The sequence below is a fragment of the Excalfactoria chinensis genome, chromosome 10, assembly GCF_039878825.1.
Source record: "Excalfactoria chinensis isolate bCotChi1 chromosome 10, bCotChi1.hap2, whole genome shotgun sequence".
Classification (NCBI taxonomy): domain Eukaryota; kingdom Metazoa; phylum Chordata; class Aves; order Galliformes; family Phasianidae; genus Excalfactoria; species Excalfactoria chinensis.
This window is the reverse complement of record NC_092834.1, coordinates 13,635,991-13,652,326: the sequence shown is the minus strand read 5'-3', so window position 1 is coordinate 13,652,326 and position 16,336 is coordinate 13,635,991. Positions and strand designations below refer to the sequence as shown.

Sequence of the window (16,336 nt, the reverse complement as noted above, 5' to 3'; positions counted from 1 at the left end):
ATTCGCTATTTTTAAGCACAAGGATGAGAGCCTGCAACAGAAATCCTTACTGTCTTTGTTTCCTCATATTTATAAACAAGTCTGCCTCTCTTCAAACACAGTAATGGAGAAAGGTCAAACAAATAACCCTATCAATAAGAGGAAAATAGATTGAGCAACAGAACGTTAACTTCCACTGTAGAAATAAATCAGTGAAGAATTTCTGGCATCAAAGACAAATGCACTTGGACTTGAAAACTGTACAAATCCACTCACACAAAATTCTTTTGGACAGAAATAACTTTTTACTACATAAATATACAGCAGTTAACAAAATGCTAAGGTAACCAGCCTGTATCACAACAAAGATGAAGAAAGTCTGGTTTCCAGAAAATTAGATTAGCTCCTTAAAGAAGCTTATACAAAAGTTATTCTTTTCCCTGAGTCATCCTAGAAAATGACTTTAAGATAAAGTTGATCTTCATTTGGATGCATACAAAATTCAGTGCAGAAATGAAGACACCAATGCGTGCTCTCAGAAGCACCTTAAACCAGAGAAAATGGCCATTTGCTGTCCCCCTTGTGCTACCTTGGAGCCCTGCACCAGTTGAAGGACAAGGCATTGGACCTTCCCCCTGCCTGGGGCCTCAGCAGGCTGGAAAGTAATGGTGTGTGTACTGAGATACTGAAATTGAAGGGATATGGGACGCCAGCATCCCACACTGCCGCATGTCAGGGGCCTGATATTATATAACTTAAACTACATGATGGCCTGGATATCTTTTGACATTTTCTAAGGAAAGAAAAGACCTGACAAGTCACAATTGTCAAATTATGATGGTACTGAAATAATCAGCGAGGAATTGCTTTAACCCATGCCAATTTCAATGCAGCTCAGTCTACTGTATCCCGCAGTGACACCCTCAGAAGAAATAATAACCTAAAAAATATACTTACTTTAAAATATATTTCTAATTAAATTTAAATGTAAATCCAGTCACCAGTATAATGACTATTATGAAGTTAATATCCTTGGCAGACTTAAACTGGAGCCCTGAATTTATTCAGGGGCATAAAATAATCTGAATCGATTCAGAAGCATACATCAAGGTCAATCACAATTTAAAACCTAGCAAATTAAATTACTCGTCCTTACAGTTTATGTCCTTACTCAAAAGGCTGCATACGTTTCACCTAGCATAGTGTTAAAGATTTATTAATTTGCCTCAACGTTTAGAATACTTATTGTATAAAACTTCAGATTTCTGTTTGAGCAGAAGGCAAGAGGAGGGAAATAAACATTGACGAAAACACCCCTTTTTCCTATAGAAATTGCAATATTGGATCAAAAGCCTGTAGCATTTTCTTTTTTAGGTAGCGCAGTATTTCAAAGGTTGCACCAATCAAAATTAGTTTAAAAAATCATCTGTCTTAAAAGCCATTAACTGTCTATGATAAAAATCACATGGATTTTTCCTCCTTTCTTTTCTACATCATCAATGAAATACAAAAGAGAAACTTAAAGGACATTAATCTCGATGACTGTAAAATGTGTTAATTGGCCAAATAAATTTTCTTTTTGCATATATCATTTAAACTCTCTTATGTAAAACAATCTGCCTAAAACTGTCTCTACTGAATAAAGTCAGTATTGTGTTCATGTATCCATCAACAGATGAAATTATTAATGTAATAAATGAGTCACTTTTGCACGAGATTTGTTTTGCACAGCAGAGGATTTAATCCTCATAAACAGCTGCAGAACCACACAGTTCTCTGAACGGGAACAAATTAAGGGCATCTACAAGACTCCAGCTGTGCTAACGAATTCCTCCTTCCACATCTACAGACAAGGCTAAAATACCTGCAGGACTTTTTAAAGAATGTCAGCGTTCTTACATCTCCATCCTAAGAAATAACTCATGTACATACAATCTCTGCTGTTCTTCATCTATCATGGCACTGCTTTTACAGGTAGATGTTCAAATTGGAATATCCAGCGATAAAATCAAGACAAATGGAAGTATAAAAACATAACCATTTTATTTCAAATTAAATTACAGGATATAATTTACCATCTCAGAAGCAATTTACATGATGACTCCAAAGGAAGAGGAGTTTGAGTTAGATGAAATAAAACAGAATTTGCAACAAACCCATGATTTCAGCATGGATCAGATTGCTTTACTCAGCAATATACTCACCCTATGAACTAACAGAGTGATGCAGTACAGAGTCCTGTCCTAATCACTGGATTTTCTCACTGGGGGAATGGGGCTAATCACAACGACAATTCCTCAGTAAGGACATTTCCAACAATGAACAAATTCTTCAGCCTGCCATATGCTTTAAAAAGCTACCAAGCAGTCTGGGGAAGTGAAATAATGATGTCATCAAAAACATCCATGCAAGTTAATGTCTAAAGCCCCTGAACAGCCTTAAAACATCATCACAAAACAGAAGGAAGTGAAACTCCTCATAGCAGCGGCAGAACACTGTGTCCACACAGAGGCACACGGTGCCCACACAGTGCTGGGCACGCAGCCCCTCTGAGCATGTGTGAGGTTGGCCCTGCTGACAACGGTGGGCATGGGGGAAATACACAGCTCCTATGCAGGAAGGCCCACGAGGTACCATGCTCCCCCAGTAGCATAACAGCAAGTAAATATAATCCAATGGTTGAACATGTGCATTCCCTACCTAAAAAATGCATTTGTGTGGCTAATTCTTGCTTTCTGATGGTTTACTCCTTTGTTGCCTCATCAATTTCCTCCTACATTCCACACTGTTTTATTCAGCCTGCCCTTTGTGCTTCGTTGCCTCTCTCTTCTCTTCTTTTGGGTTATATCCCCCACCCTGCTGTGTTACTTTTGTGTTTTCCTGCTGACATCCACTGACCTCTGAAGTGCCAGCACAAAGGACTGGAGCCAATCCCACTTTATTGTCAATACCTGATGAGACAAAGCAGTGCATCTGAAGAACGAAAGATGAGAAAAGAATGGTAAAATGGCAGCAGGACTAAGCCTTTCCACAGCATTTCACAGAATTCTTCCTTGGAATTCTGCCGCAATGAAAGTGGAAGCACACCAAAGATGGATCTGCCTGCCTACAACACCTTGCTGCGTGCATGCTTACTGAGAGCCGCTGGCATCAGCTGTCTCCAGAAAATAGGCAGATCTGGGCTTGTCCGTATTGAAAATATCTGCAGTGCTCTGATTTCTGAGAAGAAGTCCTTCTACAAGGGCTGATCTTAGTAGGAAAACTTTATGGATGTATTCCTTCAAACATACAGAGTTCCTAAGATGATTATTTTGGTAATTTCTCAAGTCTCATCAAAATGTTACAGCATTAAAAATGAGAAAGTGCATCTCAGACATTCCATATCCATTAGGCCCCTACAGTTGCCCCCAGCAATCCTCCTTAGTCATCCCACAGAACATCCCCATTGTCTCACAGGGGAGGAGGGAACAGTTTCTCAGTGTCCGCACACCACAGGGGCAGTCAGCATGTGTAACACCATGAGTCACATACAAAACCTGTAAGGCCAACAGCCATCAGTTCCCTTCAGGCACCTCAGGGCTGGCACAGGGACCCCGGGCAGCACACAGCCCCATGGTGGTCCCACCACACTCCCACAAGGACGGCTAGAAGAAGTCAAAGAGGCAGAGACCAGTCACACTTCACCAACTGGTGCTACGGGTCCAGAGGTCCCTGAGAATGAATATCAGGTGTGTCAACACAGCGCCAAGCACAGCAACATCCCTGCTGACAAATTGGACTCAGAAGTGCTACTTCTGCAGAGAGTGGCTTACACAAGCCCAGTGCTTGTTTCAGCACAGTAAGCATTTAAAAAAGGGGGTAATAACCATGAGTATAACCAGCTCATTCTACAAGGTAAGATGTATTTCACATCTCTCTGAGAACTTACAATCCTTTCCTTTCTCTAGTTCAGAGCCTTCTGCAGCACGCAAAAGGAGTTACACAATGTTTCTGATAACAATTTGCCAATATTACAAAAATACACATTTTTGTTACGTTGTAATAAAGCTGAGTGTTTCAGAGACTAGAAACTGGGAAAGCACTGCATGGTGGCTCTCTTTAAAGGAGAACTGAATACCAATAAAACAGTTTTCTTTAGTGGGAACCAGGCCCTAATTGGACCAGCTGGCAGCAATACTACATGGAGAGGATAAAGAAAAGAAAAAGGATGAAAGACATATTATAGGAGCTGCTGTCTTATCACTCTGTGGCTTATCACTGTCTCTCTGCTTTATCTTTCTGCTCACCGTCTTAGCAAAATGGTAATGGGAGTCATGACTTACAAACCCCAGAATCACCCACTTCAGACAGCAGAGGTACCAACAGAAATAAATCCCAGATCTTTTGTCAGCAATCTTGCAGACTCTCACCAATTGTAATAAGGAAGAATTGATAGTCCCTAACAGGACATTAAGGATGCTGAAACACCAGGCAGATGCTAGACGGTAACAGGGGTAGGCAATGTAGCAGCCAGGAGCCCTGACAGCCTCCCGCCTGAGCTCACAGTAAGTTCCTTACAGGCTGACCTGCCATTACAGCAAGTTATACAGGCAAAGACACCTCCAGCATTTTTAGATATGTCACCTACAGTAACAGGCACAGGAACAACGAGCTGTAAACAACATAGGCTTCACGTGGAGAACTAGGAGCAGGGTAGCACCCCCTGTCCCAGACAGCCCTCGGGAGAAGGCTGTGGGATTCCCTCCCAGTCACAATTTGGTCTCAGCTGGAACACATGCAGTAGGCTCTTCTCTGGTTATCCTTTCCCTTGCAAAGAATAACCACGTTTTCAAACGAGCCTCCCAGCTTAACACTGCTCCCACAGCTTGTGCTCCACCATAGCTGAAGTCACAGTAAGTGGTACAGTGTTTTCACGTACTGCATTTTTGTATGCACATAACAGCATGGAAATCCAGACCTTTCCCACTGGGGACACATCTCTTCACACTTGGAGAAAATGAAGCATACAACTTATTTTTCTTTTTTTATGTCCCCACGTTGTCAGGATTTGTACTCAATGTGAATTCGCTTAGAGGTAAGGAACAAAAGGTTTACAAAAATAAAAACAACGATTTGAGATTCAGATAGACGTGTAATTCTCTAACAGTCAGAATTATTAATAGATTTAAATTGCATTATATGATGAAGAAAGCCAGCACTTCACTGGCACGGTTATTTTGAGTTTGTCAGCATAGAAATCATCCTCTTAATCTGAAACATTTCATCTTTGTTCTGTGTGAAAACAATTCTACCACACTGAACAGCTCCAAAGAGAATGTTTTAAAAACCTCTTTCCTTTGCTGTGTAAAATAATTCCTCACTTCTGCTTAATGTTTTATTTTCAGTTTTATTCCTTCTGCCAGTTCATGAGCCTAACTACCAGAAAAAGATGCATAACATGAATAGCATTCAGTTCTGGGAGTGCATTGGAAAGATTTATTCATATTAATTCCCTCTATTATTTCTTTAGATTTATTTTAATCATAATTTTATAACAATAAAAGTACTATTAAACAACATTAAGATATATTTCAGAGTGATTATAACTTAATTTTGTACCAGCAGCAAGAAAATCCATATGTACAACTATGCTTAGCTATTTTAGACCGGTATCACCTATTAACATGTAACCTCAGAATAAACAGTGGTCCCCCTTTTGTGATCCTCATTTTCAATGCCTTGCTATTAATAGTTGAGTTTCATATGGATAGATGTACATACTCTGTATATTGGTACATTTCATACACAGTCATGGGCCATTATCACATCTCAAATCTCCTTGTAAAAGTTTTATGGCACGCAAGATATTCCTTTTACCATTGGCTATGATCTCTTTTTTCTTTGAAAGCCTCAAGAGTAGAGATTTAGATAAAACTCCTTAATAGGACCACACAGATGAAGACCCATATAGCACAAGCTAAAACTACTGTTTTAGCAATCTCATCCCCAAAGAGAATTTTTACCCTTCAGTAAGGTAACCATTTCATCAACATCACTTCTGTGACTACAGTCCGCACAGACTCCAAAACTAGCTCTAAATCAGCTATGAGACTTGACTTTGCAGCAATCTGCATCCTAGAAGTAGCTGGACACCACAGAAAACATTAAATCACAAATTCTTGCTACCAGTTTCATTATTTCCTTACACAGCAAACAGGCTCTTTGTTCCAAAGATAGCTTGACAAGACATCGTAATTAGAAGCAAAACAGTCCTGAGAAAAAATATCATTGATGCTATTGACATCATCTTTAACAAAACAAACCAAAAAGGCTGCACATACCGAGTCTGTTCTGTTGTTTAGATATTCACGAAACTACATCTGACCATTATAATTATGTTATTTGTATTGCCATGAAGCACCAGACAATGCAATTACTATTGAACTGTACATCATCATAAAGACAACACATACTTCCTGATTATGTCTTTCCTTCTCACATCTAACAGTGGGTTTATAATTCAACATATTCTTATCCATTATATTAGTATTTGATAGCTATAACATATAAGTTTCTTAGATCAGATTTCCACCAGCCATTGCAGAGGTGCAGCTTATAGTGCTTTTGCAGTAAAGGACTTCTGAAAACATGGCACAGCTTTTTAGAAGTAACTCTAATCTTTTCTGACCAGTATAAATGGTGGTAAATCTATCCCTACCTAATCAATCCATTCTCATTCACATTTTCTTTTCTTTTGTTATTTGAATGCAAACACTTCCGTAATTAAAAGTTGTACATGTCTCCATTGCAAGTTTTTTCTCTAAGTTCTATTAAATCTCTAAAGGATAAGCTATACGAGTTCCTCAAAACCATGATCACTATAAATTTTCTTAAACCATAGTACAAACGTATGTAACTGTATCCAAAGAGAAGCAAACAAGGATGCACCAATACTACGTAAGTAAGGTATCTATCAGATAAGCTTACTTTAAGTACTGAGAACACACATAATTTGTATGCATTTATTTTTCTCTAGTACCCTACTACAGCTGCATATAACAAAAAAGCTTTTGAAAATTGGCTAAAAATATATATATTTTAATGTGGATACAACTTCCACATTCTAAGTATGGAAACAGATTTTGAAAACACAATTCATTTTTCACATTTACTCAACTTCCAGTTAATTCCAGCATCTTATGCATGAGGCAACATCAAAACCTGAAATCAAGATACAAGACTAATGTCTACTAAAGAACAAAAATGTGAGTATGTATCAGTAATTACATAAGCAATATAATTTTCATTACATTTGCCAGCACGGAACCCTAACTCTTAACATTATTAAATACAACACCTTTTCCAGTTCTGACAACGACATAAACCAAATGCAAGAGGAATGACTCCTTTATCAGCATCGTAACTTCAGATAGAATAAATGTAAAAAACAAAGTACTTACAGTGAATTCACAGAAATCAATGCTATCGAGGCTTTTGCTTCTGTGTATTCTCCCTTTTATTCTTCTTAAAGAAGGCTTTCCCTGACTTACACTACAGGTAGCACCATTGGGATTTTCGGAAGATGGAGTTACCCTGTCAAATAAAAAAGAGATCCATATCAGACGAAGAATATATCGCTTTATTTTATATCGCATTTTTAATATACAAGTAAAAAAATATGCAAGGGTGGTATTACAGGGTTCTCTCAATCCAACCCTTAGTTTTCAAACAGGCAGCATCAAAATAAGACAATAAAAGGTGCAGAAACGCAGCTCGCATGAAATCCACCACTGCTTGTAGATTGAGTCATCTGTACTGATGTAAGAAGTACAGAGAAACATATTTTACTTTTGAAAAACTAGAAGGGATATTTTTCACTATTAATTCAATTTAAAAATTGTGTTCTGTGATACACATTGCTGTCTGTTGGTTAAATCAAAGGGACCCTGGCAGAATTTGGCTTTTGACCTTTTCCAGTTTAAGCACTAACAGCACTTCAGATGTTCTAGCAAAAATAATGATGAGCAATAACAAAATGAAAAGGACCTATTACAGCTGTAGAGGTAATTAAAGCTATAGTTTTTAAGGTTTTTCATCACAATGGTCATCTAAGAGGAGCTTGCAATTGAAGTATTCTGAGTAAGCTCCCCAGATGTCAAGGAAAATGTTGAAAGTTGTTAATGAGTAAATGTAGATGGGGTTAACAATTAACTAAATATAATAAGTTTCAAAAGGTCAATATTTTAAATGCAAAATAGTCTCTAGTCAGTGTGACACCACATTAGGAAAGCCAGTACTGTGTTCTCGCAAATATGTGCACCCACAAAATGAAGTCTTATTTTGCAGATTTACATTCCTTCTTTTTCTTAACTGCAGGCGTAAGAGGCCACTAAAACATGTGTGCACACATCTATCCATACACATCTTTTTTTGCATTGCCCAAGGCTGTGGACAACAACAGTTCAGTGATTTTCTCTGTAACTGTTAAGATTCCTATATATCTTAGGGTTTCTTTTTTTAAACTTAGAATTAACGGCTTCAGTACATACACAAATGCTTTTACAAATGAAGAGGAAAGGTGTGTGCCTTTACAGGTACACACCATCACAAAGGAATATTACATAGAGTGGACCATGCTAATGCTTGAAACACAAAATTTCAAGTACAAAATACAAAATACCCAGGCTGAATATACTTGTGTAGGTAGGGGAACCCTGGGGTCCCCCTGTTTCATGGCTGGAATAAAATGTCCCCATGCACATTTGTAAGAGACCGGAAAGACAAAAGTCACACCAATAAAATTTGTAAATTAAAAAAAAAAAAAAAAAAAAAGATTTTAAAATTTCTCATCCAATTTACAAAGACCTTCATTTTTTGTTGAATTGCTGTGATTTCCAAATTAATATTTTCCCCCTTGGATTATTTTACTCCTGAACTTTCAACTGCAAGAAAAGAAAATGTTCAGAATTGTTACATAACTAATATTCAGAAACGCATAAACTTCCATCTTAGGCAACACCAGATTTTTTTGGTGATGTTGTTTATGGGGTAAGCTCGGAGAAAGATGCTGGGCTGCAACTGTAATGGAATTGTACACAGAAACCAAATCAACACCACAGATTTCCTGCTGAAATGTCTTAAAGAATCATCAAAACAAAGTCCCAAGGAAAGACAGCTGCTCTGTCACAATGCCTGTTCACAGACAAAAAGTGACATTTACGCTGATCATACATTTTGCTTGTATGAATGTCTTATGGACACGTTACGGGACTCTGCAAACATTTCTGATAAAGAGAATCCAAATGTATTTAATCCAACTGCACACACTGATCATGGAGCCCACAAGGAGATCCACTGCTTTCACCACAGTTAGGTCTGGATTTATTCTCCCCCCAGAAAATCTATGAGGGTTGCCTATTTCAGTTCTTGTCACCTGGGTCATTAAGTTCCCATGTTTACTTCCACCCAATTAAATGCTTAATAACTTCATAATATTTTCTTCCTCACATTTAATAGAAATATTTTTGAACAACTGTAAGCTGCACCGGGCTTTTCTGAATTTTCCTTTCTATTTCAAACTACTTAGTCTGGGGCCTTTAGATGTATAGTTATTTAAATTCAAAGTCTCTTAATGTTTTCTCACACTAAGAAGCCTTAAAAAATATGTAATAAAATAAAGTGAAAGAAAGCCGATAAAAATAACAAGCTAATCAAAGTCATACAGCTTTTGAAGAACTCCAGATCCTTAAAAGGAGTGAATGATTCTAGATGCCTTATTGGAAATGCACTCACTTTATTTATCAAAGAACATCCTCAGTATTCTGTGGAAACATAAGAGCTTTCTAATGTGGCTCATCTGGGCATTCCCAAATCAAGGCACTCCAATTCTGGAAATTTTACTTGGTAAATGGAATAGCTTTGTAAATCCCACCTTGAGCCAGAGACTCCTGTTCACTCTCCACAATTCTTACAACAGTTACACTGACCTTGCTGGTTCCTGATAGATACCAGATTACATAACTGTGACTGAATTATTTCTAAGCTGGAGAAATAAGCAAAAGCATCAAGACACTTCTAGTATCTGTGCTCCATTGATGAGCACATTAGCCTAAGAAAATACTAGTCACCATTTACCTCAAAGTGCACTGTCACATCAAGGACTAATGCCTCTATGCACACTAAAATATAATTAGATGTAATCTATGTAACATACCTCAGTTTTTATTACTAAAAACTGCATTTATATTTTACTTGCAGAAAACTACCATTCATAACAAGCTTCAATATGACCTAACATTTTTTTTAAGTTCTATTTTGGTTGAAGTAGCTAAACTGATGTCACGCTAATTTTCTAGGGAGAAAGTCAGACTCAAGAGATTTAAAGCCCATTATTTATTGATTTCGAATTCTGAACAATTTTATAGAGCGGTATCCGAACTATTGAATAATTTGTGGACTGAAACAATTACTGTATTTGTTTTCTGAATATAACATATAGAGAACAAATCTTTGACAACTATACATTCTCAACAGGACTTAATGACATCATTAATCACTGTGATTCTCATATCCTGCAAGTTGTCCACCCATCTTATTAAAAAGCACTGAGGTATCTATAGCAAATGGTTACTGCAGGTGGTCATGCGAGTCTGAAACTTCTATCTCCAGTAGTTACACAGGTCTCTATTGAGAAACGTGTGAACTGTCTGTAATTGTGTCCGATGAGAAGACAGGCTTCCCCACTATGACAGAGATGTCAGCTGGGTGCAGCTGAACGTGGCCAGTATGCCTTCTGGCTCCAACAAACAGTGGAAAAGCTGAAATTCACTCTCGCTTGCCTGGAAGACCTAACATTAATAGTCATTCAATGTTAGTTTTTGTTTTTGTTTTTTTAAAATATATATATATAAAGCCTAATATGATACAATTACTGGCAACCCTGAACAGTTCCATACTGTGAAAAACATTTGTGTATTTCTGCAGATATCTTCACTACCAAGCGCAGCTTCCCCCCTTCATCAGAAAATATATATATATATCAACTAATATGCAACACCAATAAGTCTTTACAGTGGGCTAAGCTGAGACTTCGATTCCCATTTCAAACAAGTATTAACAGAACCAATAATCAAAAATGGATAACATCCATTCTGGTGATCTGTGTTTTTCCACATACGTCTGCAGCCACACCCAAGAGGCTGAAGCTTTGATGCTTTATTTCTTTTATACTGAAATGCCATTTCCATTATTTGCTTTTTTCAGCTATGTCTCTACATGGAACACAAACTAACAGTGACACTTTTCTCCCTAGGGATGGTCCTAATGATAAAGCAGGCATCCTTCGCTATGAGCCTGAACTTTCACATCTGACCCCAGCCTGAACACAAACACTCAACCAGGCGTTTAAATCAATGCTTAATGCCGGCTGTTCCACAATGATTGCAGGCAAGTTTACTTATATGCTTAAAAATAAATTTGCCCATGCACATCTTACAAGCAGCAGCTACCGTTAACATCCAGACTGCTACCTCACACACTCACTTAACAATGGCACTGATTAGACCCCGTCACAATGCAAATTCTGTACTACACTGCTTCTGCAGGCTTTTCTGTGACCTATGGATTACCTCAGACAACTACCTACCGCTCTAAAAAGACATACAGACATCACCATGGATAGCCTCAGTCACTCCCATAATATTCTTGGTAACAAAAAACACATCAGTAACTGAACATTTTGCCTTTTCGTGACTTCACACTTGTTTGCACCATGGGGAGCCAGAGGGAGCAGACCCAAGCAGAGGAATCCTTTGAAGGTAGAGGTAAATGCTTGAAGACACATGAGAATATCAGTGAAGATTATTAGAGCTGCTAGAAAATATCCTGGGTTTTTGTTTGTGGGGTTTTTTTTTCTTCTTCTTTTTGGCTTGGTCCTTCTCCCTTTGGGGGAGAAACACTGTCAATGCAGTAAGAAATTACTGAGTATTTGTATAGTTCTCCTTAAATACATTATCTTTCGTTTCCTATTCTAAAAGCATTCTGGTTGTAGATATTGGTATTTCAGTAAATACTGATGTCAGTTTAGTGCTTGAAGGTGCTCCCAGGTCAACAGTTTTCCTTGAGTATTTTAACAAATGTGCTAATCCATGACACCCTCACTCTTAACAATAATAGCAATTATCAACAGATGTTGACCAATAAAGTTCTGGGTACTCTTATCATGGAGAAAGAAACTGCTGCAGTTTCCAAGGTACAAACCAGCACATCCCCCATTGTTAAATCTGCTCCCCTAATAACTGCTCTAACGAAATCTCAGTGCCAGAAATGAAGGTTTTCCAATTTGAAAACCTCTGTGAAATAACCGATTTCACAACAGAAATTAGAAATTCAGAAGAAAATAATAATTATGTAGTTCCTGTAATCGTTTCAAACAAAACGCACCAGATAAAACCCTACTCTAGGAGAAATAGAGGTAGTACTCCAAAGAAGTATTATTACACAGCCTCAGAAAAGAGAATCTGTACAGGAAGAAGCTCATCACAGCCTGCAAGATTCTCATGTTGCCTCAGTCCTGAGCTGGAAGGAGGCTGCTGCTCTGAATGAAGACAGCTTATTGACTTGTTAGACTCTGCTAACTGGCAGCATTATGACAGCACTTTTTTGCATCCAGATACAGCAAGACCATTAAGAACACCCTACTCATCTCATTTGGTTCCTACGTATTAAATTACAGTGCCTCACAAACACAGGTCTGAATCAGCAGCTCTAGACTCCAGCAATTTCCTTCATCACTAGGATCAACACCCAACTGCCTCCAACAAACCTCACCACAAAATGACCAAGTTCCACATTAAATGCAGTCAAATTTCCATCTACACCACTTCCCACAGCAAGCTACAGCATCTGTTTTGGACCACTCTTTGGTTTATACGCAGGCAGTTTACACCAGTTTATTGTGAACACATCATGAGATATGGGTATCCACCTTTTTTGTTTTCATTCCTGACTCTGCTATTCTACAGCAGGAGCAGAACTTGGATTCCGGGGAGGAAAGTAGAAGCAAATTGGAGTGACAGATGCTCCATAAAGAAATAAAGCATCGCTGTTACCTTTTTCATTTTCATTCAGTAGGATTCAGGTGGATTATCTCAACCAACAAAAAGATGAGTATTTTAACCCTCTTTTATTAAATTACGCCTTTTGCTTCCACTTTCAGTAAGTACCAACATATCAAAGAATTCACAAATCTGACTGGTTAAACAAAATGCTTTTTTGTTGTTGTTTTCTTTTAGCTAAATAAAAACAAAAGAAAATCAGCATCCATTGATTATAAAATTGGTCGAATACACATTTTGTTTATGCTTCTTGGAGATTCTCAGTGATTCAGTACTGGAACGCACTTTTGCTTTCTGTGTTGGAAATACACTCTAATATCGCATTGATTTTAGTAATAACGGTATCTATTCTTGTCTCTAATATTCACTTTTTCTTAATGGACTATTTGATACAGACTAAGCTCAAAAAAAAACCCCAAACTAAACAATAAAGTGACCTTAAGCATTTCTGTAAATGCATCAGAGAATAGTATTTCTTACATGAGCATCAATTCTATCCAAAGATAATGCCTAATGCTATTAAAGTTCTCAAAGAAAAAGTGACTACATAATATCATGTCACCTAATAACAACATCCTAGAGATACGCTTCCAAAACTGAAATAATTCATAGATATCCCTAAAAATAAAAAAGAAATGATCTTATTTCTCCCTAACACTCTTAGCTAACTAAATCTCCATGAAGCCTACCATGGCAGCAATACTGAGACAAGTCACAGACGTTACAAAATGCACTGCTCTTAGCACACATCAGTGGGGATCCACTCCGTTGTTTTGAAATCCCTCAAAAAACACAGAATTTTGCCAGAAAACCAGGCAATATAGAGCTGATCTAACTCCAGCTGCAGACATCACATCAAGGAGAGAGTGAAGAGGGCCCTGTCAGACTTTTAAAGTAAGTAAATGTAAATAGCCTCATTTTAACATGTCTAAAAACGTTTCCAAGAAGACATAGAAAATAAGAAATAGAACAAGTGCTAATGTTGTGTGACGCACAATTAGACTGTCAAAAGAAGTAATATATTGATGGATGTGCTTCTGTGCACAGACAAGAAAAGCACTGGAGGAGAACGGGGCAGGTACGGTGGTAGCACTTTATGTAACTTACATAATCAAAATCAAACCACTGAATATACTATAAAACCTTTTGATTTGATTAAATGTAATAAAATTATCTGCATGACAACGTATGTGTAAGACTACATTTGATCTTGTGCATTACAGTTAATAGAAATGGATCTGCAATCTGTTTTATAGTAAGATTTGGAACTAGTGACAGAGCTTATTAGCTTTATACTGCTCCTGCAAGGGACGCATTTCCTTGATACTGTGTATGCTAACTGGCAATACTGGGCGGGGGGGAGATGGTTAAGGGAAAAGCACATTGTAGAATAATTCATGTAATCATGTATTTGTTGGGGCTGCCGACATGCAAACACCTCTGTCCCTGCAGAGGGTGCCCCTCTAAGCAGCATGACCTACCATGCCTTCTATGGCACTTCCCTTCACCATGAGCGAACAAGTACAGTGAAAGAAAGCACGGGGCCACCTCCACCGGAACCACTTTGTCTTTCTGAGGAAAGAAATTCTCGGTGTGCGTTTGTTCTCAGCAGTTCCCCTGCAAAAAGCCCGAGCTTGGACCTCACAGCTTGTCCTGACGGCACATCCCGCTGCCTCCATGCAGCCAGCAGCGGCCTGCTCCCGCCAGCGAGTGCTGAATAGCACAGTGCCATATGCTTGTCGCTGCCCTACTCACCCACATTACACAATTACACTTTAATACATTTTTCATAACATATTGTTGATTCAGCCAGAAAAATCGGTTCAGCACACCCATCGGCGAGCAAGAAAACACCGACAGTGAGTCGAGGAAAAGTCCATTTTAGCATCTCGGCCGCACGCCACCGCACCGAGGCCCGCACCGCCGCCCGGCCCACCTGCCCGGAGGGAGGCACGGCCCGGCGGGCTCGGACTCGGAGCCGCCCGGGGAAGCGCCCCGCACAGCCGGCGCTGCGCCTTCCCGGCCGCGCCAGCGCCCCGCGGGATGCCGAGCGGGGGCCGTTCGGGCGCTGAGGCGCGGACAGCTCCCGCGGGGCGCTCAGAGCCGCCCGCCGCCGCCCGCGCCGGGAACGTCCCGCCCGGAGGTGCGCGCGGCATTCCCGGGCCCGCAGCGGACCCGCACGGCGCTCCGCGGCCGCCGCCCGCCCGTCCCTGCCCGGCCGCAGAGCCGCCCGCCCGCGGTGCGTACTCACCACAGCTTCCTCTTTAAGGGCATCAGACTGCCCCTGTTGGAGGCGGTCACCCCTATGGCCATCTGCAAGACAGTCAGGTATTTCTGATACTTCATTTTGCCGTCGCCCCCCCTGTCCCTGCCGCGTCCCCGCCGCCGCCACCGACAGAGTCTCTCCAGCCGCTGCATGCAATCATCAAATTTTTATTTCCAGGCATCTGCCGTCCCTGCGTCGCGCTCCTTCCCCTCCTCCTCCTCCTCCTCCTCCTCCTCCTCCTCCTGCCGCGCTCCCTCGCTCTCTGCCCCCCCGGCTCTCGCTCTCCTCCTCCTGCCGCACTCCCGCTATCTCTGCCCCCCGCTGACGCTCTCCTCCTCCGCCTCCCGCCGCGCTCCCGCCATCCGCGCTCCAGCTGACGCTCCTCCGCCTCCCGCCGCGCTCTGCCCTCCCCCCGGCCCGCGCTCCTCTCCTCCTCCTCAGCCGCACTGCCTGCCCGCAGCCCCCCGTTCGCACCTGCCGCTTCCCCTTTCCCTCGCCGCCGCCGCCCCCAGGCCGCAGGCCGCTCGCCCCTTCCTCACCTGCGCTGCCTCTCGCTAGGCCCGACTCTTCCCCCCACCGCTGCCCGTTACCCCATGTCCCCCCCAGCCCGGCGGGCCTCTTTCCCCGCCATCCCTGCCCCTCGCGGATGCCGCGTTGCTCCCGCTGCCCGGTCCCGCTACCTGGGCTTTCCCCCCCGCCCATGTGGCGTAGCTGCGGCGCTGCCCTCCCGCCATCAGCGGGGCGCCATGCCGCAGCCCGGCCGCGCTGCCCGCGCGCCTCGCCCTGATCTCCTCAGCGCCCGGAATAACCCCGCGCCGTCCCGATCTGCCCCTCCCGCCCCACACGGCCGCTCGTGGCCGTCGGTCACGGGCCGAAACGGCGCGCTACCCGCCTGGGCGGCGCTGCGGAGGCGGTGATGGGGAAGGTGAGGTGAGGGTGAGCGGCACGAGCTGAGGTGCGGTGAGGGGGAAGTGCGAAGGTTGAGGGCGAGAGGCTG

At 41.3% G+C, this 16,336-nt stretch overlaps 1 protein-coding gene across 9 annotated transcripts in view; it reads right to left on the bottom strand.

The window, feature by feature from the left end:
* Positions 1-15,638, bottom strand: part of TJP1 (tight junction protein 1) — a 153,975-nt gene extending 138,337 nt beyond the window's left edge. For all 9 annotated transcript variants that reach the window (XM_072345182.1, XM_072345185.1, XM_072345189.1 and 6 more), the window contains exons 1-2: positions 15,325-15,638; positions 7,419-7,551 (exon numbers count right to left, since the gene is read on the bottom strand). In XM_072345182.1, the coding sequence (XP_072201283.1) occupies positions 7,419-7,551; positions 15,325-15,491 (300 nt within the window). In that variant the 5' untranslated portion in view covers positions 15,492-15,638. The remainder of the gene's footprint in view (positions 1-7,418; positions 7,552-15,324) is intronic.
* Between the last annotated feature and the right edge of the window lie 698 nt (positions 15,639-16,336).